The sequence below is a fragment of the Sciurus vulgaris genome (assembly GCF_902686455.1).
Source record: "Sciurus vulgaris genome assembly, chromosome: 6".
Taxonomy (NCBI): Eukaryota; Metazoa; Chordata; class Mammalia; order Rodentia; family Sciuridae; genus Sciurus; species Sciurus vulgaris.
Genome location: NC_136466.1, coordinates 9,135,452 through 9,160,332, shown reverse-complemented (window position 1 = coordinate 9,160,332; position 24,881 = coordinate 9,135,452). Strand labels below are relative to the sequence as shown.

Below are 24,881 nucleotides of genomic sequence, written 5' to 3'. Positions count from 1 at the left end.
GCCACCCGAGCCACCCCCGCACAGCCTCTCCCTGGGCCCGGAGCCCCACGCTGCATGACCTCCCAATGTGACCCGAGCAGGACACCACGGGCGCTTCCCTGCGGCAGAGGCGGATGCGGTGGGAGTGGGGCAGACGCAGGCCTCTAGAAAGGCCGGGCTTTCCCGGGGTGCTGCCCACGCTGACCAAGGCAGGAGACTTGCTCTCCTGAGGCAGAACTGTCTGCCTTGCGCAGCCCACGGTCCTTAGGAGGCGGAGGGAAGCAGCGTGGGCGAGGGCTGGACACCGGGCCAGCAGGGCTGGCGGAGGGCAGGCCCTCCCACACTCATCAGGCCTGCAGACGCGCTTTGCAAAGGTGCCCAGGTGGCTGGGCCACACGGCCTCAGCGCTGCTGCCTCCAAGAGCGTGCCCAGAGGAGACGCCTCCCAACCGCGGCCAGCCAAGGCCATCACAGAGACAAAGCCCTGGCCACCCTGCAAGGGAGGGCAGGAACCTTTCCCATGGCCACGTGCTGGTCCAAGTAGGCCAGTCCCCACGCGCAGGTCCCAGCGGAGGCTGGAGCGGAAGGTCCCCTGTGCACCCTAAGGAAGAGGTGCCACCTTCACAGGAGTCTGGAGGTGCCCAGACGGTGGCACCACACGGCTGACCGGCTGGACCTGCCCTCTGGCCGGAAGCTCTCCCGCCATCCACAGACGTCCTTCCAAGAGCTGAGCCTTTCCCCTCTGCTGAGAAACCACCAGCGGGGCTCTCGCTCTCCAGACTGGCCTTAGGAAGCGCCAACAGCGCTCCTGGGTGTTCGGGCCACAGGCTGCTCCCGCCACGCGCTCCGTGTCCCTCTCCACAGCCTGCTTCCCCGCTTCCTCTTTCAGGCCTCCTTTCTCTCTTCCAGCCCCTGGGAAAGGCAGCTTAACAAAGTGGTCAAGAGCACAGACTTTGGAGCCAAGCCACCAGGATCAGATTCCTAGCTCTGGCCAGGCGCCTGTGATCCCAGCAGCTTGGGAGGCTGAGGCAGGAGGCTCTCCAGTTCAAAGCCAGCCCAGCAACTTAGTAAGGCCCTAAGCAACTCAGCCTTTTAAATAAAATATAAAAAAAGGGCTGGGGATGTGGCTCAGTGGTTAAGCACCCTGGGTTCAATTCCTGGTACCAAAAAATAAAGAAAGAATCCTAGCCCTGTTACTTACAAACTGTGTGACCTTGTGCAGGCTGCTTAACCTCTCTGTGCCTCAGTTTTATCATGGATGGAGATGGTGGATGGATGGAGATCTGAACAGCAGCTACTTCACAGGGCTGTTAGGAGCACTGTGTTGGTTAACATCTGCTAAGCACTTAGAATAGTACCTGTTGTGGATAAAGGGTTCTAGAAGAGCTTGCTAAACAAACATGATCAAACTTATTTAGCAAACACTTGTTGAGGGCTCTCCACTGCCAGGCACTGTTCTTGGGTCACATGAGCAAACCGAAGACCGCTTCCCATAGGGAGCTGACCCAAACAGTAAACGAGAAAGTTATATACTATGACTGTGGTGTGTGACAGAAGAAGCAGGGCAGAGAAGGGGGACTAGGAACGGGGGTGTGGTGGGTCTGCATTTAGGGAGGAGTCACTGGGAAGCTGACTTTGGAGCAACGACTTGACAAACAGGTAGGGTCTCAGGGGAGAGCCTTCCAGAGGGGACAAATGGCCAGTGCAAAGGCCCTGAGGCAGGAGCGTGCCTGGTGCATGTGAAGAATGGAAAGATGGCCAGCACGGGTGCAGCAGAGTCAGGGGACCTGGTAGGGAGAGGAGGGCAGGGGAGAGGTGGGTGGGCAGACCATACGGGACACCAGGTCACAGAGGCTGTATCTTAGTGAGATGAGGCGTCAGGGAGCTTCGTACAGGGAAGGGAATGAGCCTTTCTGTTTGTCAGGCAAGACTGACAGGTGGCAGAGACACCAGTGAGAAAGCCACAGTCCAGGTGAAGGACAGGGTGGCCCAGATGTGCTTGCGGGCGGTGGGATGTGGAGGGTGGTGAAGGCGGCAGGGGGCTCCTGACCAGGCGTGGAGCAGGAGGGCACAGGCTAGCAGAGGGTAAGGGCTGGAGGACGGAGCAGTCCCGGGGGACAGAAGGGCAAGACGCTCCTGGACAGGAAAGCTGGATGGGGAACCAGCCGCTGGACAGAGTCTTGGAGGCAGAGCGGTCTGGACGGGTGGCAGCTGGGTGGGACCGTCACCAAGGTGGGAGATGGACAAGGACCCTGGTGCATGACCACATTTACCAGCAGGGACGTCAGGGCAAGTGAGGAGACAGGAGGGAGACCTGGACGCCCAGAGCGGGACGGGACAGCTGATGACCCAACCGAGCAGCTGCAGAACGGGTGGGTGAGCAGCCCCACCCTGGGGGTCCGTCTCAGGAGCCAGCGCCCGCTGCTCTGCCCACTCTGCGGGCAAGCGCCATGCCGTCCCAGACCAGGAAGCGGCCGGACTCAGCCCAGCCGCTGCCGCTGGGGGACAGCTGTGTGAGGGGCCAGGAGCACCTGTCATCCCAGGCACCCAGCAGGCCGGGGCAGGAGGACCCAAGTTCAAGGCCAGCCTGGGCAAGCTGGTGAGACCCTGGTTCAGAATGAAAAATACAAAGGGGCTGGGGAGGTGGCTCAGGGAGAGCACTCTCCTGGCAAAGGTCCCGGGTTCCATCTCCAGGAGGGAGGGAGGAAGGGGAGAGAGGGAGGGAGGAGAGAGGAAGGGAGAAGGGAGGGAGGGATGAAAGGAAATTGGGGTACACGAATGAACCCACGCCTGGCATGGGTCACTCAGCCCAGAGTGGGGCTCAGGGCAGGCTGGGGGCAGGTGCACCCCTGCCAGCAGGCAGACGCGAGGTGCCCCTGGAGGATGCAGGAGTCACTCAGGTCAGGGGGCTGCAGGCAGGTCACTGCCTCATCCTTGGGGTACGGAAGCGGCGACCCTCTAACTGGACAACAGGAATGCGCGGAGGAGGGCGGTGGCGCGTCTTGAGGGCGCTCCTCCCTGCGGCCCCTCCACTAACTTCCCGACGGCATTTTTTTCCAACTACAGAACGGAAATTCCTGGTGCAGGCTGAGGCTCTGGGGAGGTTACGTGGGACCAGGACAGCTGGTCTCTTCCCTGCGGAATGTCCCAGAGGACGGATGCACCGGGGCAAGAGGCTGCCGCTTGCAGGAAGCAATTGGCCCTCGGTGGCTTGGGGACTTTGCATCTGACAGTCACAGTAGCCCCTGGAACTGCAGATGTCTGCCTTCAAGTGAATTATAGAAATTCGAAAGGAGTGGTCGTGACCTTCTGGCGGACAGACCTGCCTCTGGGCTCCTCTTCATTTAGTAAGAAGCCCAACTCCTCAGTGAAGCCAAGCGCCCGGTAGCGCCTGCACACTTCACCCTCAAGGCCGCCCTGTAAGGGAGGCGCTCAGTTACTCCCCAGGGCACAGAGAGGTTAAGCCACTTGCCCGGGTTCCACAGCCAGTCAGGGGTGGAGTGGGGATCTGAATTCAGGGCTTTCCAAACCCAGTTTAAGTAGCACAACCCAGAGGGATGCAAGGTGGACCTGAATGTCAACCCGGAGGCCGGCATCCAGTGGCAGCTGGGAAAGTTGGGATTCAGAGGAGGCCTTTACTGTGGGTGGGATGTCCTACCCCTACGTCGCATAGCCGGATTGGAACCACGGGGCAGTGAGGGGCAGCCCCTGCGGCCCCCAGGCCCGCACCCTCTCTCCTCCATCAGCAGTGCTGGCCTGAGACTGACCGGCAGATCAGAGGAGGGCTTCGAGAACTCTGCTGCGAACAGCCAGGCCGCTCACAGTTCATTCCCAAAGGTCAGGAGACGGTCCACTTCCCCAGCCTCCGTGCACCATCCGCGGGACGCACGCCAAGCCCACGGTCATCCAGCCTGGCTGCCCAGTTCGGCACACAGAACTGAAGGTCCCTTAGAGTCGGCTGCTGACCCCACTACTGCTCACAGGTAAAGCCCGAGTCCTGGCCCACGTGACCCTGCGTGCAGGCCCCACCCCGCCCTTGGGAAGCCCCGCCCAGGAGGCTGGCCGTCTGGGGTGGGTGGCGTGAGTGCGCTGGGGAGCCAGGGTCCAGGTCACGACAACGAACAACTGCCTCTACCCTCGGGGTTCTTCCAAAGGACGAGCAGGGGAGGGGAGCAGCCCCGCGGAAGGCTGCGCTCACCTCCAGCAGCTGCGCGGCGCTGGGCCGGGTCTCGGGGTTCTTATCCAGAGCAGTCTTCAGGAAGTCTCGGAACTCCACGGACCTGCGAGGGCAGGTGGGCGTGAGCTCGGGTCCGGTCACCGCCCCATCCTCCCGGGGAGCTGTGTGCCTCCCAAACAGGCGCCTTCCAGGACAAGGAGGGCCTTCATGGGCTAAACCAGCGGAGGTGACAGCATCCGTGACACTTATCATGGGCATCCCTGTTCCGATGGGAACGTGGGAATCGGAGGGGTTCAGGGGTCTCCTGGAACCACCCAGGGAACACGGCCTTGCTGGATCTGAACCAGCCCGTGGCTGCTGGGTCTTCGCAGGACTCCCAGACCTGGACGGTACTGGCACATTGGGGTCACCAGGTCTGCCTTGACAGGTCTGCGTTCGCATCCAAAGTGCAGGGGAAAGGCAGGAGCTCAGGAAGGCCCAGCCTCCCAGGCCCCGGCCTCTTCCGAATTTGGGGCCCCACAGTGCCAGGACAGTCTGGACGCCCGCCTCCCCAGCAGCGCTGGCCGCGGGCCTCTGCAAACACCGAGGTCCCCGTTCTTACCACTTGGAGGGGGTGAGCAGCGTGGGAGGGTCGGACTTGGCGATCTTGAGCAGCACGCGCATGGGGTTGAGCTCGTGGTGAGGGGGCTCGATCTGCGCCATCTCGATCAGGGTGATGCCCAGGGACCAGATGTCCGCCTTGTAGTCGTAGGGGGTGTCTTTCATGGTCTCGCAGAGCACCACCTCGGGGGCCATCCTGAACCAACCAAGGACAAGAGGGCTGAGAACCGCTTCCGCAGGCGCTCCCGGCAGTCGCAGGCTCAAGGACCACCGCCAGCCCGGGTCAGAGATGGCAGCGCTCCTGAGCCACTGTGGGCGTTACTTGACGTCCCTCTGTCCTGAGCGCGCTCTTCGCCTGCACAGCGCGCCCGCCACGCCTGCCGCAGTTCCCCAAGCCGCCACAAGATGGCAGCAGCTACCCAGAACACAGAGGCCGGGAGGGTGGGGCGCAGGGGAGGGCGGGGCGGAGCGCAGCGGAGGGCGGGGCGGAGCGCAGCAGAAGCACCGGGTGGAGCCCAGGAGGAAGGAGAGGGAAAGGGTGGAGGGCAGAGGCCAGCAGGAGGGCGAGGGCCAGCCTCCAGAGTGACGGAGCGAGTTCTGTTCCGTTCTTTAGGGAATGGCTTTGGAAAAGAGGGAAGCGGTCCTCAGGGGCCAGGGAAGCCCAGGTCTGCAGTGCGGGCTGAGCCCCTCTCGGGTTCCGTTCAGTACGGGCTTCTGCAGCGTCAGTGTGCCCTTCCTGTGACAGGCCAGCGCCTAAGCCACTCCAGGGCCACACTCACCACTAGGAGGTGGAGGCTGGGCTCCCGGCCCTCCGGCTGACTTTAGGTCTCTGTCCCCAAAACCACCCAGAGTCCCCCGTGGGGAGCTGCAGGCGTCCTCCAGGGGCCCAGCGACTCACCAGTAGGGCGTGCCTATGAAGGAATCTCGCTTCTGCAGGGTTTTCAGATTCTTGGCGGACACCCCAAAGTCAGCTGCAAGACGAAAATCTCAGATAAAATATTTGAGGGACCTTCCTCCACCCTTGACTCTGGGGTAGAAGTCTGCGACTTGGGCGAGGTTATGCATCTCAAACTGGCCAGCAATGGTCATTTCTTTATATAGCAAATCAGAGATCATTAAAAAAAAAATAAATGATCTATGCTGCTGTAAAAATGTACTGAGAGGGGCCCTTTTGACCTGCTAATGGGAATGGAGACTGGCGGAGACCTGCAGGAAAGCAGCTGGCAATAAATAACAAGACTCTTTAAAATACCCATACTGTCATACTGTTTTTTTTTTTTTTTTGGGCGGGGGGGACAGTACCACGTATTGAACTCAGGGGCACTCGATCACTGAGTCACATTCCCAGTCCTATTTTGTATTTTATTAGTGTCTAAATTACCCATACTCTTTTTTTTAAAATTTATTTTATGGTTATTGATGGACCTTTATTTTATTCATTTATTCATATGTGGTACTGAGGATGGAACCCAGTTCCTCACACATGCTAGGCAAGCACTCTACCACTGAGCCTCAACCCCAGCCCCAAAATACCCATACTCTTGATCAGAAATTCCAAATGTAGTCAAATCTACTCTGATGGAATAATCCCAATACGAAAAATTACAGTGTTCATCAAAATGCCGTTACAGTGAGAGCAAAACCTAAAACAAACAGAATCCTTAAACTCTGTGTGTGTGTGTGTGTGTGTGTGTGTTGCATATGACGCAAATGCACCACTGAGCGCCCACCCCCACCCCCAGTTTTAATTTTAAAAGTTTTCTGTAAACCTGCCATGGCAGGGTGCCCCTGGGGTCCCAGCTTCTTGGAGGGCTGAGGCCGGCCAGCCTGAGCAACATAGTGAAAACCCATCTCAAACAAATAAAACCCAAAACATATATATATATATATATATATATATATTATATACCCTACCTTTTCCAAAGGCAGACACCTCCCCAAAGCGTTCAGGATGGCATGTCTTTCACACAAACACAGAGCAAAACAGTGGGAAATTAGGAGAGGTGAGAAAGAAGATGGGTAAATAAGAAAAGTGATATAATCCAATAGGATGGAATATTCTGTAGCCACTAAAGTTAGTTTTGAAGTGTTTTTAATGTAGTTATTTGTGTGTGTGTGTGTGTGTGTGTATGCATATGTGCCCGGGGATTGAACCAGGGCGCTTCACCACTGAGCCACATCCCCAGCTCAAATTTTTTTATTTTGAGACAGGGTCTTGCTAAGTTGTTTAAGGTCTTGCTAAACTGCTGAGGCTGGCCTCAAACTTGCAATCCTCCTGCCTTAGCCTCCCAAGTTGCTGGGATTATAGGCGTGCACCACCATGCCCAGCGAATATAAATTTTCTGAGATATTTTACCAATTTATATTTATATTATAAAGTTAAGTTGGGAAAAGAGAAATGCCATCATATGGTCAGAACTGTGCCATGGAAAAAGGGCAGAAATACACATGAATGGACCTGGAGGAAATGCACCAGACTGCTAAACCGGTTGCATGTCAGCGGAGAGACTAAGCGAGGCTCATTCCACGCTGAGCTCCATAACTCCACGTGACGGAAAGTCTGACTTTCAGGATGAACAAAACCTCAACGGGCAGCACGTGCCCTGGTGCACACCTGTGGGCCTGGCACTTGGAGGCTGCAGATGGCTGGGCCCAGGAGTTCCAGGCCACCCGGGCAGCACCAGAGACCCCGGCTCAAAAGTCAATAAACACGCTTTGGCTTCCTTCACGGTGGGGAGCAGACTCCAGGGCAAGAGAAAACGCCCTCCGGGCTCCTGCCCTGGGGAAAGTTCCATCCCGACTGAACAGCAGGGACAGGGGAGTCACACTGGAAGACCATGCGGCCCGCCGCCGTGTGCCCGGAGACAGGCCTGGGAGCCCACGCCTGGCTCTGGAGGCGTGCTGGCTCCCAGTGCAGCCGCAACTACTGCATCCAGAGCTTCCAGGGTGCCCAGCCCGGGGCCTGACCGTGAGGGACGGTGCCAGCTTTGCCCTCTCCCCAAGGTCCATGCCAGGCCCTGGGAGGCAGGAGGGTACAGTGGGGACCTGTGGCAAGCCAGGCCCTTGCCACCAGGCGCTCAAGGGTCAGCAGGGACAGAGAGAAGGAACGGATCGCACACGGTGGACAGTGAGGGGAGGGGGCAATGGACCTGCAGGGTCACCTCGGCACAGGAGGGGGGAGGAGGGAGGAGGGAGGTCGCCGGCCTCAGCAGGTTAAGTCGACACCTGTCGCGTGCCAGACCCTCTCCTGGGTGCAGAGGTTGGCAGGTGGAGGCTGAACGGAGACCGCTGTGGGGAGAGGGCAGGAGGGTGGTCTCAGCCCTGGTCAGTGCTCTCGGTCGGCAGTTGCTCAGTCAGGGGCCAGTCTGGCTAGACAGAGGACATGGGGCACTGTCACCTCCTGGGATGGGACCTGCAGCTACTGGTGAGGTGAAGGCCAGGCCAGGACCCCAGGTGAGAAGCCAGCTGGGCTGCTGGCCAGTGGGAGCCCCCTAGGCCTCCTGGGCAAGAACAGGTGGCCCTGCCCTCCTGTGGGCCAGCCCAGCCTGTGCGAACCCCGCTCCCCTGCAAAGGATCGGGGCCGGCCCCTCGTCCCAGCCCAGGAAACCCCTTGGGAAGGCGGACTGCCTCAGACCCAGGGTGAGGCTCCCAGAAGCTGCCACCCCGCCCACAGGCCCTGCTGATCCCTCCCGAGGAGAGAGAGGAAAACCAGAAACCGCGGACTTTCACAATGACGGCTGGTCCCCAGCTCCCTGGGTGGCTGCCATTTCCCCTTCCGCCCAGGCAGGAGGGCGGGGTGACCCCAGCCCTGAGCCCCCGGGGCTCAGCAGTGCTGTCCTCTGGGCCAAGCAGAGGAGTTTTTAACCCTCTCTGCTGACAAAACGCCTCCCTCTCCTCCTGTGTGAGAACAAACCAGGGAAAGGCCGTGGGGCCAGGGACCGCCCTGTTTAGACTGCACTCCCACGGGAAGGCCCCGGTTTCTGCTCTGCTCAGGGCTGCCGGGGCTGCACATCTGGAGCAGCCTCACACCAGGCTCTGCTGGGTCGCCTTTGCTCCCCGAGGCCCCATCCACGTTTCCATTACCTGCCAACAGCTGCCATCTGAAAATGCTACATGGAAGATTCTAGAAATAAGCAAGTCAGAAGTTCTAAATAACTTTCATTACAGCATAGCATTGTAATTGCGCTATTTCATTGTTAGTGTTTTTAACTCTTACTGAGCCTAATTTATAAACAAAACTTCATCATAAGTGTGTATATATAGGTCGCTATTATCTGCAGTTTCGTGCATGCACTGGGGATACTGGACCGTGTCCCCCATGGATAAGGAGGAAACACTGTATGTTAAAACAACAACTTGGATTTTTTAAGATGTTCAAGATGGTCATGGTGGTTCATGCCTGTGATCCCAGCTACTCAGGAGGCTGAGGCAGGAGGATCATAAATTTGAGGCCAGCCTCAGCAACTTAGCCAGACCCTGTCTTGAAATAAAATAAAAAGGACTGGGGATATAGGTCAGTGGTAGAGCACCCCGGATTCAATCCCCAGTGCCCCAAATACATAAACGGACACATACACATGTACACAGACACACAGACGTATGTGTGCACACGTGTCTCCATGCTGGGTAGCAATCCTATTTCTGGAAACAGGTCTCCGAAAGAGATTTATAACACAGATGGTGCTTACAAAGCATTATCGGAGGAACAACAAATTGGAAACAACTGCAACTGCCGCTGGGGCTGCCAGCAAGCACTGAGATCAACGAACGGTGTTGCCCCAGCCTTGAACTAACGCACAGCCCAAGGAAGGAGGGGGCCGCGTGTGGAGGCGCCAAGGAGGAAGTCCGCCTGTGCCACCCCGTCTCAAACATGCTTATCATGTCACAGAGGACAGGAGGTAGGCCAGCACGCATGTCCTGGACCCAGGGCGCGAGGTTCCAGAACAATCCATGCCTCTTGCGAGTGCACGCCACACACACGCCCTAAAGGGCCTGGAGGCCCGCGTCAGACTCCAGGAGGCCGCCTCCCGGAGCGGGTCTGGGTGGGGGCCCGGCACGGGCCGGGGGCTGTGTCTGTCACTTGACACTTTTATTCTTTTGGTGTTTTTGACGGAGTAGGTCGCTTTTATGATTTTAAAAACAGAAATGCATTTAGTAACTTCTTTTGGTTCTGTGGGCTCTTATTTTCTCTCTTAAGTAAAACCCAGGATGTGGTGAAAGTGGACGTGGCACCCCTCGTGGGGAGCAGGAACGGTGCCACCAACGGGGACGGCCCCAGGAGTGACGGGACCTGCCCGGCGGTCCCCACAGGTCTGCGTCCAAGCCGCCGCCTCAGGCGTGGTGACGGAAGGAGAGGCCGAGAGCAGCACGCCCGGCTCTGCCTCAACCCTCAGAAGGACAGGCGCCCGGGCAGCCAGCGCCAGGCCGCGCAGGTGCGTGCTCCGCGCACGAGGCACAGGGCAGGAGCAGCGAACGCACCAGCGTAAGAGGGGACGTGCGGACGCCGTCAGCTGTCAAATGCAGACGAGGACGTTACGTTAAATGAAAGGAGCCAGGCACAGGAGACAGACCCGCAGACACATGCAGGGCGGGAGCCCGGAGGCCGGAACCAGAGGCTGGCAAGGCGGCAGGTGGGCGGCTGGACGGAGGACGGCCACGGGCAGGTGCGGCCCTCCCGGCAGCAGGTGACTGCGGCTGGCGGGGTCACTGGCATTTTTGAAACAGCTAGTAGAGGGGACCCAGAATGTTCCTCACAGAACCTGTCATCGCCTGCGGCAAGGGACACGCCAGTCACCCCATCCGAAAAGTCATCCGATGGGGTGACTTTTTCAAAAGTGCATGGGCTACACCGTGGCATTTCCAGGTGTCTCCACGTGGCCCATGGTCCCTACGCTTACCACGTGCCCGTTAAAAATAAAAAATACATTTAAAAAAGGCAGAAGAGGGCCTGCAAGACTCAGGGGACCCTGGCCCAGCAGTCCGGCGGGCAACCCCAACACACAGAAATATAAAAGTGAAGAGAAAAACGTCAACCAGAAAACCAGACAGGCTGCGATCGACTTTTTCAAGAGTGCGTGTGAGTCTTACAGACACGGGGAGCCATGGAGAGTCCGCAGCCCCCGGCCCGGCCTCCTGCTCACCACCTGCACACCACTTAGCACGTTCTGGCTGGCCTGTCTGTTTGCAGATCGCTTCTGTTTGCCCCTTCAGGGCACGGAGAATCACTGTCCCCACCTGACAGATGGGCAGCTCCAGTTCTGCAAGATCAAGTAACTTTCAGGACCCCTGCCGGCTCTTCTGCCTCCCGGGTCCCCCTCTCTGCGCACCCAGGAGACTCAGGCAGGTTGATCAGGAGCGACTTCAATGGTCCTCTTTGTGGGTCTTATTATTCCAAACTGTCTGCGGACATCTGTCCATCCACTCGTGTCCGTGTGTGTGATTATTTTTTCTGATTACCAAAACAATACTGCTTGTTAAAAAAATCAAACGTGTACATAGTGAGAAGTCTCCGTAATCTCCATGGAGATAGAACACCTGCAGGTTTGCCATATATAGCTCCAGATTCTTTATTGGTTCTAGGACCACATCCCCTACCAAAATCTGAGGATGCTCAAGTGCCTTGTCTAAATGTGTATCGTTTACACACAACCTAAGCACGGCCCATGTTCTTCAGGTCTTCTCAGGCGACTTGTAATGCTGGTGTGACGTATGTGCTATATAAAGCTATGCCGCACCTTTAGGGACTGATTACCACAAACAAGTCTACACGTGTCCCGTACACCTGTGGCCGTGGCACGGGATTGGACCCAGGGCCCGCACACGTGCCAGGCGAGTGCTCTACCACTGGGTCACACCAGCTCCAATGTGAGGGCTTGCTGGGGTTGCGGGTCAAACCCGAAGCCTCAGCACGTAGAGCACACGTTCCCCCATGGAGCTACACGCCTGACCCTCAAGTAGTTTGGACTCAAGATCAGCTGCATGTGAATTCAGAGTGCAGACTACTTGCTACTTAAAAAATATATAATCAACATTAAACGTACGACCTTCCCGGTTGCTCATTGCCCTTCACAGAGGGCCTTATGCACATCCGCTCTTTGAGATGGGGTCTTGCTACGCCGCCCAGTGGGTTCAAATGGCCCTCCCTCTGGGCACCCCCAGCGGCTGACTACAGGTGGGCACCACCATGCCAGCTCCGTATTACGTTTCCAAGAGACAGCACGTTTTCTACAATTTAAGTTTCAATAGCCAAAAAAGACTCTGCTGAATGACACCAGCATGACTTTAATGAATCCTATACCGGGGCAGAGACACCGACCATTTCTGATTTCTTGGTGTCACAAATATTATTGGGATGAATACCTTTGTGCCTATCTTTATAAATGTGTAAACATCATGTTACCATGAGAATAAATAACCAAAGACGCAGGGTAAAACGCATCACACGTCGCCCCCCACCTGCTGGAGCCGTGGAGTCAGAATGTATGAAATGCATAACATTCTCTCTCCTCTGTCCCCTGACCACAGGGGATCAAGAGCCCAAGGTATCAGGAGCGTCATCCCCAACCAGGCCAATGAAAGCGGAACCCCTGGGGCTGGGGAAGTGGCTCTGGTCCAGTGCTGGCCTCGCACGCTCCAAGCTCTCGGTGTCCAGCAACAGGCTGCGGCCCCCTCCCCGCACACCGCCCCACTGGGCTGATCCACGGCGCAGTCTGGGCAGGGCTCACCTCCAGGTCCGAGAGACCTTCCAGGTGGACACCAAGCAGGGCGGTGCAGGTGCCCCAGGGGGTGGAACGGCCGCGCCCGGGTTTGCTGACAACTGGGTGGCTGGTGTAAATTAGGGCAGTCACGAGCCCCTCCATCGTCACAGTGAACCAGACCACTCCTGCCACCTCGTGAGTGGCAGCCAGGGAAGCTGTACCCGCATGGTAAGGACTGTCCTATCCGTACGCCACCAGCGCCCCGCGGGCAAACACCAGCTGGGCCCCTCATGGTACAGGAGAACGAGCAAGCCCAGGAGGGCTGGGAGCTGCTGGCGTGGGGACGGGGGAGCGAGGCTTCCCGCCCTGGCCCTGGGGTCCCGGGAGCCTCTCTCCTCCAGGTCACAGCAGCCGCTATGCACTGAGCTCGTTAGGAGAGACTTCTGCTAATTATAGGATGATCTGCCCTCCCAGGGTGGATGGAAACAGGAGCAGGAGGGGGAGTGAGAGATCCCAGTGTGATCGCAAACACGTGGCTTTGTCTCTCTAAGCCTCAGTTTCCCTATCTGTAAAACGGGGATCGCACAGTTCCGCTGTAAGACGGGAAGAACTGCTCTAACAGGATAAGGCTTCTGTTTTTATTCTTCGGCTCTTTACCCTAGACACCTGGGGCACTTGACACAGGTCTCCCACCTGCGCCCTCATCTTCAGCTTCCTACCCACCGCCTTCCTGAACTCTCTTCTCCCCACGTCTCACCCACCTGTCTGCCTCACTCCCTGCCCTTCTTTTGGAGCCTGTGTGATTCTCGTGTGATTCTCACTGCTGCACCAGTCTATGGGGACAACGATTTCTTTCCCGGTCAGTCCAAATCCTCTCTTCCTCTGAAAAACCATCTTCCCCACCCCACACTGATCCAGGGGTGCAGGGAGGGGGCACATCCATGCCCACTCTCCAGGCCAGAGAGACTGACTGTAAGCTGAGCTGTCAGAGAACTCCTCTTTACTGATTGGTCCAGGGATCACCACCTTAGCCCAGCTGGCCCCGTCAGAGCAACCCTCCTTACTGAACCTCAACGACTGGTCCAGGGACCAATCAGCTGAGCCAAGATGAACCAATCAGAGCCTTCCCTGGGATTACTGCCACTGAGATCTCCAATGCTGAGTCTTCAGTCATCCTTCAAGTGAGGATGCTGGGAAATATAAAACTAGGTCTTGGCAGAAGTTTCCAGGGGATCAGAGTTGAGGGGGTTTCAGGATGGCGCAGTAGAGGAGATTGCTTTCCTGGCTGCTCTGTGGCGTGAAACCAAGAAAGCAGACAGGCAGCTTCTGAGCAAAATAGAAGTGGGGGAAGGGGGTCTTTACTGGAATTTAACGCTGGATATTTAAAGCAATCAGGGACCCAGGAGGTTGGATATTATAAAATAAGGAAGAAATCCCCAGCACCACAGCCACTGCGGTGCCTGGAGGCACTGCCGGAGTGGTCCCCATGAGCACACCGCGAGCACGGTGGAGGAAAATGGGAATCGGAGGAACCCGCGTTTTTAGGAGGACTGAGGAGTGTTTGGGTACAGAGTGCAAAGGTCAGAGACACTGCCCAACAACTGACAGTCCTGCTGCATGACAGCCTTGACAGGAAAAAGCCACATCTCTCCTGGTGGCACTAGGTGGACAGAGGAAGGAACCATTTTGCAGCTGCTCCGTGGGGGCTGGCAACTGAGGGAGCCAAGTTCTGGCAAACCCAAGTCTGGCCCAAAATGCAGGCCTGGCAAACCCACAATGCATGACACAGACTGTGCTTAAGTGACCAGGAAAAAATCAGATGGGGAGAGGGGTTTACAAGGGACAAGTGGTCAAGGAAACCCCCCAGCTCTGACCCTCCACCTCCAATCCAGCTGGGACAGATGTGTCTGGCCAGGAATTCGCAAGTGGGGGGGTAAGAGAATTGAGTTTGGAGACTGAACCCAAGAGGAGGAAACGGGTGGTCTGCAGGTGACACAGTGGACAAAGAATCGGCTCCAGTGGAACCGAGGGGAGATCTGGGTAATCTTCCAGCATGGATGGGCAACTGCTGACCCTGGAGGTGAGCTGACTTGAAACAGGAAAGGGTCTGGAGCCCACCAAGTCTAAAGCCGGCCTCCAGGAATTCCATCCATGACTAAGGGGTTATCTCTGCCCTGGAGGAACCCTGCCTGAGGGCAGAGCAAGCATTACACTCCAGAAGACCCCACCTGACTGCTGAGATGGAAGCGGAGAATCTTAACTACAACGGAAACAATTCTTTAACTTTTCCTTGAGATGTTTTTCTTTCCTTTTTAATTGTGACCTTTATGGTTCATGAACATTTATATATGTATTTATTTTTTCACATATCTAGCATTTTTGAAACCAGTTATTTTTCATGGATCAGTTTTTGAGGTCTAGGATGTTTGATTAGCATATTTCAGTTTTGTTTTGGATTCTTTTATTTTTTAATTTTAAAAATTTTACTTAAATTTTTTCCCTCACTTATCTGTTTTCCTTCTCTTTCTCTCTTCTGCTAACAATCTCCTCTGTTCTCTCTTTCACTCTTTAAGTTTTTACACTTATCCTCTCTCCTCCCTCATAATCATTATGTCTTTCATCACTTCTGTTCTTTCCCTATCCACCATTTGAAATTATAAACTCTTTTGCAAACTTGCTGTTTTTATTGTAGGCAATAACTGATTATATCATATCATTTCTGTTGTGATAACACTGTAAACGTCATAGTAGGAGCTATTTGGTTTAATGCTGTATATTGTTTGCATTGGTTGTGTTGTTATTTGTCTCCCCCTAAACAGAGAAGTACTGGAAACCTTTAGGGACACAATAAATCTACAGTGTAGAAACTCCACTGCCTCAGATCCATACTGTTAGATGGATAACAAACAACATGAAAAAGCAAGGGAACAAATCACCCCAAACAAACCAAGATGCTTCAATAACAGAATCCATCGACACGACAGAAGAAATGCCGGAGTTTAGAGTATATATAGTTAAACTGATATGTAAGGTAAAGGACAATGTAAGGAGTGACATCAGAGAGAAAATATAGGAAGTGAAATATCACTTCAGTAAAGAGAAAGAGATTCTGAAAAAAAATCCAAGAAGAAATCCTCAAAATGAAGGAATCAATAAACCAAATTAAAAATTCAATGGAGGGCTGGGTTGTAGCTCAGTAATGGAGCACTTGCCTTGCACATGTGAAACCTGGGTTTGATCCTCAGCACCACATAAAAAAATTTTTAAAAAAGAATAAAACAATGGTATTGTATCCATGTACAAGTAAATTAAAAAAAATTCAGTGGGAAGTATCAACAACAGACTAGACCACTTAGAAGCCAGAGTTTCAGGCAATGAAGACAAAATATATAATCTTGAAAATAAAGTTGACCATGGAGAAAAGATGTAAAGGGACCAAGAACAGAACTTCTAAGAAATACTGGATAACTTGAAAAGACCAAATTTAAGACTTACTAGGAGAGATGAAGGTTCAGAGATACAAACTAAAGGAATGTACAATCTTTTTTGCAGGGGAAGGTACCAGGGACTGAACTTAGGGACACTCAACCACTGAGCTACATTCCCAGCCCCATTCTGTATTTTATTTAGAGACAGCATCTCACTAAATTGCTTAGTGCCTTGAGGTTTCTGAGGCTGGCTTTGAATTCCAAATCCTCCTGCCTCAGCCTCCTAAGCCATCAGGCTTACAGGTATGCACCACCATGCCCAGTGGAATGCACAATCTTTTCAATGAAATAATATCAGAAAATTCCCCAAACCTAAAGAATAAAATGAAAAATAAAATTCAGGAGGCTTACAGGACCGCAAATATATGAAATTAAAACAGATCCACACCAAGTCACATTATTATGAAAATGCCTAGCACACAGAATGAGAACAGAATTTTAAAGGTTGCCAGAGAAAAATGACAGGTTACATTTAGAGGGAAACCAATCTGGGTCTCAGCTGATTTCTCAACCCAGACCCTCAGAGCTAGGTGGTCTTGGAATAATATACACCAAACTCTGAAAGAAACCAAGAATACTGTACCCAGAAAAATTAAGCTTCAGAATTAATGATGAAATAAAAACCTTCCATGATAAACAAAAGTTAAAAGAATACACAACTAGAAAGCCTGCACTACAAAACATACTCAATAAAATATTTCATGAAGAAATGAAAAATAAAAGTGAAAACCAACAAAGGGAGGAATTAAACTAGCAGAATAGTCAATCAAAGGAGAAAAAAATTCAAACTATAAATCAGAAATAAATCAAAATGACAGGGAATAAAAATCATTTCTCAATAATAACATTAAATGTAAATGGCCTAAATTCATCAATCAAAAGACGCAGACTTACAGATTGGATTTAAAAACAAGACTCAACAATATGCTGTCTCCAAGAGACTCAACTCATTGGCAAAGATATCCACAGACTGAAGGTGAAAGAATGGGAAAAAAACATATCCCTCATATGGATCTTGTAAACAAGTAGGGATTTCTATCCTCATATCAGATAAAGTTGACGTCAAGCCAAAGTTAATCACAAGGGAAAAAGAAGGACATTTCATACTGCTTAAGGGAATCATACATCAACAAGACAACAATTGTAAATATTTATACTCAAAACAATGGAGCATCTATGTACACCAAAGACACCCTTCTCAATTTCAAGAATCAAAAAGACCACAGCACAATAATACTGGGTCATTTTAACACATGTCTCTCACTACTGGATAGATCCTCCAAACAAAAGTTAAATAAAGAAGCTATAGAGGGCTGGGGGTGTGGCTCAAGAGGTACAGCACTTGCCTAGCATGTGCAAAGCAACTACAACTTTAAAAAAAAAAATTTTTAAAGAAACTATAGAACAAAAAAATATAATTAATAATTTAGACTTGACAGACATATACAAAATATTTCATCCATCTATGACTGAATACACTTTCTTCTCACAAGCACTCAGATCCTTCTCTAAAATTGACCATATCTTAGGTCACAAAGCAACTCTTAGCAAATACAAAAAAAGCAGAGATAATACCTTGCATTCTATTAGATCATAATGGTATAAAATTAGAAATCAATGAGAAAATAAAAAATAGAAACTACTCTAACACCTGGAGATTAAATAATATGCTGTTGAATGACCAATGGATAGCAGAAGAAATCAGGGATGAAATAAAAAAATACTTAGAGGTAAACAGGAATAGCCATACAACATATCAAATCTCCTGGACACTAGGAGAGTGCAGTGCTAAGAGGGAAGTTCCTTGCAGTGAGTTCATTCATTAAAAGGACAGAAAGCTACCAAATAACTAATCTAATATTATATCCTAAAGCCCTAGAAAAAGAACAAACCAATACCAAAAGCAGAAGACAGGAAATAATTAAAATCAGAGCTGAAAACAATGAAATCAAAACAACAATAACAACAAAAAAATTAAAACACCTTTTTCTTAAAAAAATTTTTTAGTTGTTGATGGACTCTTATTTTATTTATCTATTTATATGTGGTGCTGAGCATCGAACCCAGTGCCTCGCACAAGCTAGGCGAGTGTTCTACCACTGAGCCACAGCCTCAATCCTATAACTGAAACATCTTTTAATTTTATCTTTCAATTCTTTAAAAAGACCATGTCCAAGTGTGTTCAATTAATTTGCACACACTTATGGATTTTTGAACTTCCCTTCCACTTTTGATTTCTAATTTTATTCTATCATGTTTACAAAATAATTTTAATATGTTCATATCTAGTAACCATGTTTCATTCTCTACAAGTTGGCCTATCCAGTATAATATTCCCTTTGCTATTCAGATCATTGTGTACGTAAGTCTAATTGGTTTAAAATATTTTTCAGAGTCTTCTGTTTTGAGATTACCATTTTGTATTACTTTATTTTTCTTTATGGGAAGTGGGGACTGGTGTCTCTTAGTATTAAAGTGTTGCTTTCTATTTCTTTATTCAATTCTCTCCATCTTATCTTTTTATATTTTGGAAGCATGCTGTGAGTTGCAAGTGTATCTACTCTGTGGCATCCTAGGAATGTTCCCTTTTATCTTCTTAATTTTTTTATTTGTTCTAATTAGTTACACACAACAGCAGAATGCATTTATGCATTTTGATAAATCATACATAAATGGAGTGTAATCTTTATGTAATACTCTACTTTTCCTCTTTTCAAACTTTTTAAAAATATTTTTCTCAGATACCTTTTGTTTTTAAAATGTTTTGCATACTATAATTTTCCATCCTAGCTTTCTTTTGCTGACTTTTTAAATTTTTTATTTTATTTGCTCTAATTAGTTGTACATGACAGTAGAATGCATTTATACATTTTGAGATCATACATAAATGGAGTGTGATTTCTCATTTTTCTGATTGTACATGTTGCAGGATCACATCGGTCATGTAGTCACACATGTACAGGAGGTAATAATTATTGTCTGTTCACTCTACTGTCATTCCTAACTCTATACCCCTTCTCCTCCCTTCACTCCCTCTGCCTAATATAAAGTAACTATTCTTCCCTCCCCACCCCTTACTGTGAATTAACATCCACATATCAGAGATAAACACTTGGCCTTTGGTTTTTTGCTGACTTTTGTATGTAACATTCTTATATCTTTTTGCTTTCAGTCTACCTGTGTCCTTAGATGTAGAGTTGCCTGCAGATTACACTGTTTTTTTTTTTTTTTTTTAGATTTACTTCTGTTACTCAAGATTTTTGTTTTGATTGGTGTTTTGTAATTTATAATTTATAATCATATAAATTCCTAAAAGAAGCTTCCAGGAGAGGGGTTGGTCTGAGAATTTAACCAATGTGCACAGAAAGGTAGAGTCCAGAGGGACAGTCTTGACAGAGTCTGGTTTCTAGGTTCTAACTGTCCACGAAGCCCAGCCGTATCTGGGTTCCATTCTCCTGCCAACATGGAACCCCAAGTCTTCAGCCATAGGAGACGGTTTTTACCATTTGCCACCAAAAGAGTACATAAGAGGCGATGGCTAAGCTCCTCAGCTCCAGGGTCGATGCCTTGGTGTGAACCCTGGCTGTTCCTCACCCTGGCTGTGTGACATTGACGAGGTTAGCTTACCTCCCTAGGTTCCAAATGTCACTCTAAATGTCATCCGTGGCCTCTGAGGATGAATGAGTCCGTACATGCGGAACCGGGCATGGTGGTGGTGGCGTCTAGTCCCCTTAGCAAGGGCCTCCCTTCTCATGTTACTCACGTGGTCACTCATAAGCAAATGAAAATGTTAATCTGCCTCGACTCATTCAAGAGAGAAAGTCCACGTTCACATGACTTTAATCACAGCATGCCGTTTTGGGTTTTTGTTTTTCTTTTTGGCACTAGGGATTGAACCCAGGGGTGTGTAACCACTGAGCCACGTCCCCAGCCCTTTTTATTTTTAAATTTTGAGGCAGGGTCTCACTACGTTGCTTAGGGTCTTGCTATGTGGCTAAGGCTGGCTTTGAACTTGCGATCCTGCCTCAGCCTCGTGAGTCAGTGGGATTATAGGCGTGAGCCCCTGCACCCGGCCGAGGGCATACTGCTATGACTCCTATGTTAGTATTTTTGTTGATCTCTTACTATACCTGGTTTATAAATCCCAGGTATGTACGTATGGGGCACGTAGGGTTTGGGCTGTCCGGGTCCAGGTATCCAGGGGGTCTGGGCACATACCCCTCCCGGCTCTCCTGTACAAGGAGAGAACCAGGGCCGGGCCCACTGCAGCAGGACAGGGATGCCGGCCTAGGGGGACGGCGGGGAGAGGCAGGTGACCGGCTCTGGCTCTGGCTGGCCCCGGGGAGTTAGGACCCTGAGGGACACAGACCGGACAACCACAGCGCATGCTGGACGAGCCTCTTCACCAGGGAGCGCCTACTGCGTTCCAGGCTGGAGCTGGGCACTAGGACTTTGAGCTGGTCGAGAGCTCGGCCTGCAACCTGAAAGGGCCCCTGCAACCGCCTCCCATGCGCAGACGCAGCGCGTGGGCAGAGGACACGGTTCTGAGATGGACACGCTGTCCGAGAGCAGCGGTTCTGGGATGTCCCTCAGCCCAGGAGGGAAGCCTCATTCGCTGGGTCTCTCGGATGTGCTGGCCCACCAAGTCGTCACAGCGCGTCCACAGCAGTGACCACTACAGCACTCAGAGCTGGAGGAAACCGAGGCCCAGTAAGGCGAGGTGGCCTCCCAAGGCCTCCCAACGCCAAGCGGCAGTTCCAGGAAGACAGAGCTCGGTCGTCCCAGTCCACGCCCCACGCTCTCTGGGTGTCGGGGCCACTGGCCTCCCCTGCCTCTCCCTGCATGAAGGGTCCCCTCTGGCCAACCCAGCAGGGCTCCCACCAGCCAGGAGCCCGAGCTTGCGCTTCGCCTGGCCACTACCACATGACCTGAGAGGAAGTCTGGAATCCAAGCAGAGGTAACTATTCACCCCAAGGAAGGAGCGAAGTGCCCAGTAGGAGAGAGGTGAGCCTGGGAGCCAGCCGCCAGTGATGGACTCTGCAGCTGTACCCACTGTCACACCCTGTGAGGGGGCTCTGCTGCTGTGCCCAGTGTACACACGGAAGAACTGAGACCAGAGAGGCTGAGCGTGTTTCAGCAGAACCTGAGAGGGGCTTGTCTGAGCCTGGCTCCCTGCTCCACGGCTCAGCCACTCTGCAGAGAGGCACAGCACCTGCTGGGGACAGAGCTGCTGACCGTGGCTCACACATATCTAGTTCATAGGGAAGATGGGGGTAGTGGTGGAGGCCCCAGAGGCCAGCAGGCCACACCTGGCCTCCCAGGCCTGCCCTGCTGCCACAGCAGGCTGCATGCTAGCAGGAAGTCCTGGTCAGCAGGACCCAGAGCACGCCCAGGGCCCAGCACAACTGCAAACACCTGGACTCTCCCTGGACTCTCCTTCCTCCTTCGCTGCTTCCTGGCTGTCCCAGCCGTCAGCCAGCTGGTTCTGACTCGCACACTTGGGTTCCCTGGTCTGAGCGGGATTCGGGAGTCTGCTCAGGCGTCAGTGCCTCCAGATTCGGGGTGTCTGGGGCAGTGCGCAGGGCAGTGGCACAGGAAGTAGGACCCCATGGGGGTCTCGGCTGGCGCCTGTGGGCCCGCACCCCCTCCATGGGCTTCCCTGCGCTCGCCGGCCGCCACCCCTGGGCCGGAGCCTGGTGTTCCATGCTCTGCTCCTTCGCTGGGCGAGCTGCAGGCACCTCCTGAATTCGCCAGGGCCCGTGGCGCGACCCGGCCCACTGCCCTCCATCCAGCCCCTCCCCGGCCACTCCACCCACCCTGGCAGCAGGAGGTCCTCTGGCAGCTGGGTGGTGCCAAGGCCCAGACCCTGCCACGTCTCCTGTACAAGGAGCCAGGGCACCGCTTGGCTGGACACAAGCACCCGCAGGGGGCGCACTGACAGGCCATGTGAGCCTGGGCCAGGCCTGCCACCTGGCGTGTGCTTCGTGAGCCCGGAAGGGCAGCGACTGTCCTGTGAAGCTCTTGCAGATCCCCCGGGGCTCCACCTGCACCCTCTCTGCTCCCCTGGCCACCCGCTCAGCCTTGTCTGCCGGCCAACACGCGGCCATCTTCACCCGCCAGCTCCTCTGAGCCCCGACCCACCAGGCAGCGGGCCCCTCTCCCTATACTCTGTCCCCACCCTGTCCTGGCCAGCTCCATCTCGGGGCCAGGTCCCTGCCCCCTGACGTCACAGCCACCGCAGGGGGCATCTCTGATGGACTGCGTGTGCCCACCCTCCTTGCTGCCCCCGGGGCTCCTTAAAGACACGGAGCAACCACTGGAGGAGAACAGGGTGGCTTCTGAGGTGGAGGAGGGCTGAGCGGGTGCAGGGCAGGTGAGCTGTGACCTCAGAGACATGGAGAAAGTGACAGGAAAGGACAGACCAGCTCTGGGCTGTCCCGTCCCCCAGGGCCCACCATTCCGCCCCCAGATGCCTGCCAGCATCTGGGATGGCGACCAGGGCCAGCACGGGGTGGACATCTCTGGATAAGGCTGGAGACTCTCTAGCACTTTCTTTCTTTTCTTTTTTTGGCACCAGGGATTGAACTTGGGCACTTGACCCCTGAGCCACCTCCCCAACCCCGTCTGTGTTTTATTTAGAGACAGGGTCTCACTGAGTTGCTGAGCACCTCGCTGCTGCTGAGGCTGGCTTGGAGCTCGGGGTCCTCCTGCCTCAGCCTCCCCAGCTGCTGGGATCACAGGTGTGGCCGCCGCACCCAGCAAGCATCTTCTTTTAAACCCTCATGTGCTGTGTGGATGTTGCAAAATAAGCAAAAGTCTTCATCAAATGATAAAATTTGTAGCATTACAGACATGTTATTTGGCAAGGCAGAGTCAGGATCAGCAGAGTTCAAAGTACATGTCTCCGGGCTGGACGGCGACAGGTGGCAGTTGTGGATTATACCCATGGGAGGTGGGAAAGGCTCTGGAGGAACGCAGCCCGCACTCCCCAGCCATCGACCAGGTGGCCATTGCGCTGCAGGGGTCATGAGCGCTCCAGAGCCGCCTCAAAGGGCCCAGGAGGGTGGGCCGGATCCACGCAAGCCCCACACCCTTCTGTGTACAAGGCTGGCGCCTCGGGACTCTGGCATCCCTGGGGGTCCCAGAGCCAGTCCCCTGTGGCTATGAGAGCCCGTGCACATGGCTGCCACCCTGCCATCCCCCAGCTTGGACGGGACCCAGGGCCACCTCCCACCCTCTCCCACGCCAGTTCAGTCTGGAAGGGCGAAGGACAGCCCAGAGCGTCCCTCCTTGGCACGGCCGGCATGTCGGGTGGGACACGGCTCTGCTGCGGCTTCTCCTGTGCGCCCAAGACTGCTTGGTAGCAGCCCTGGCCCCCATCCACCTGATGCACCCCCTCGAATTAATCTCCAGACACTGCCCAGGGTGACCAGGGCAAGGGCACCCTGCTGAGAGCCACTAGGTTAGAAGGAGCAGACGGGGTCGGGACCCATCCTGTGGTCCAGGGCTGCAGAGGGAGGGCCTGTCCATATCCTGGAGGCCATGAGGCCCCACCCTCACCAAGCCCACGTTCCCGCCCCGGCCCCGCCCCCGCCCCGGCCCCGCCCCTCGGCCCCGCCCCCGCCGCCTTACCCAGCCGGATGTCTCCCTCGAGGGTCACAAGCACGTTGCCCGCCTTCAGGTCGCGGTGGATGATCCTCTTGCTGTGCAGGAAGCTGAGGGCTTCCAGCATCTGGCGGCAGACCACCTGGATCTGAGGCTCGGTGAGGCCTCGCTCCAGCTCTGGGGACAGAGGAGACGGTCACTCAGCAAGTCTCGCCACGGCAACTGAAGGCCAGGCACACCAGGCACAAGGCCGCCAGTGCACCGAGCCCTGGCTGTGGCCTGGCTGTCGGCATGACTCCCAGTGGCCACTTTGTCCCCGACAATGAGCCCATGGGCAGGCAGGACTGTCGTGCCGCGTCACAGGGAGGACACAGGACTCGGTCACTGGCTCAAGGTCAGGGGCGCGAGGAGACTCAGAGCTGAGATGCAAACGGAGCGTCCGGCTCCAGAGCTCGGGTCCCACAAGCAACCCGACTGAGAGCAGCAGACCCCAGCCTTTCCTGACGTCGCAAGACCAGTAATGATAACAAGAGAGCGCGTCTGGGGCCGGGGCTCGGGGGGCCGAGGAGGCCGAGGCAGGGCGCTGGCGGCCAGCAGGGTCTGCTGCTGCGTCTGGACGTGGCGGGCACCGCGGGAGAGGGCACGTGCGCTCGCCCCCAGGGCCCTCCGGGGCCCCACCTCACGACCTCGTCACTCCCAAGCCACCTCCAGGTGCCAAGAATCTGGGGTTCGTGGGGACACGCCTACGCCACAGCACCAAGCCAGCACCTATTCTGGGTCAGGCTCTGCTCTTGGGACGGGGTTGCAGAGAGGGACACGGGAACAGCCAGCAGTGCCTGGAGCAGAGCAGGTATGGGGACGTGGGGTCGTCCCACGTCCCCATAGGGAATCGGGAGGCTAGAGGAGAGGCGGCCACACTGCGTCCTGAGGGAAGAGTAGCATTTGAGAACAGAGGAGCGGCGGGCATTGCAGGTCAAGGGACAGCAGAAGTGAGGCCTGGAGGCCACAGGCCCTGGTGTGAAAAACTTCACTGGCTGTCGGTGGCATCAGGAGGTGAGGACAGTGAAGGGCTGCAGAGGCCAGTGGGTTCTCACCAAGGGCCTTCTGCATGCAGTCAGACACACACACACACACACACACACACACACACACACTACATGCAACTCGGCTTGGAGACGGCAGGAACCCTTATTTCTCTGAGGTTCGAAGGACAAATGGGCCCACAGGTGGGGAGTAAGAAGAGCACTCCTAGAAAGAAGAGCGGCCTGTGCAAAGGCCCTGGGGCAGCTGGAGGGGAGGGTGGACAGGAAGCAGGTGGCGGCCAGAGTCTGATCTG

The 24,881-nt window shown here is 53.9% G+C and overlaps 1 protein-coding gene across 1 annotated transcript in view; it reads right to left on the bottom strand.

Moving 5' to 3' along the window:
- STK10 (serine/threonine kinase 10) overlaps positions 1-24,881 on the bottom strand; it is a 105,526-nt gene that overhangs the window by 37,904 nt on the left and 42,741 nt on the right. Inside the window, exons 4-7 of the mRNA XM_079145438.1 lie at positions 23,573-23,722; positions 5,654-5,726; positions 4,757-4,951; positions 4,177-4,258 (exon numbers count right to left, since the gene is read on the bottom strand). Of these exons, the coding sequence (XP_079001564.1) occupies positions 4,177-4,258; positions 4,757-4,951; positions 5,654-5,726; positions 23,573-23,722 (500 nt within the window). The remainder of the gene's footprint in view (positions 1-4,176; positions 4,259-4,756; positions 4,952-5,653; positions 5,727-23,572; positions 23,723-24,881) is intronic.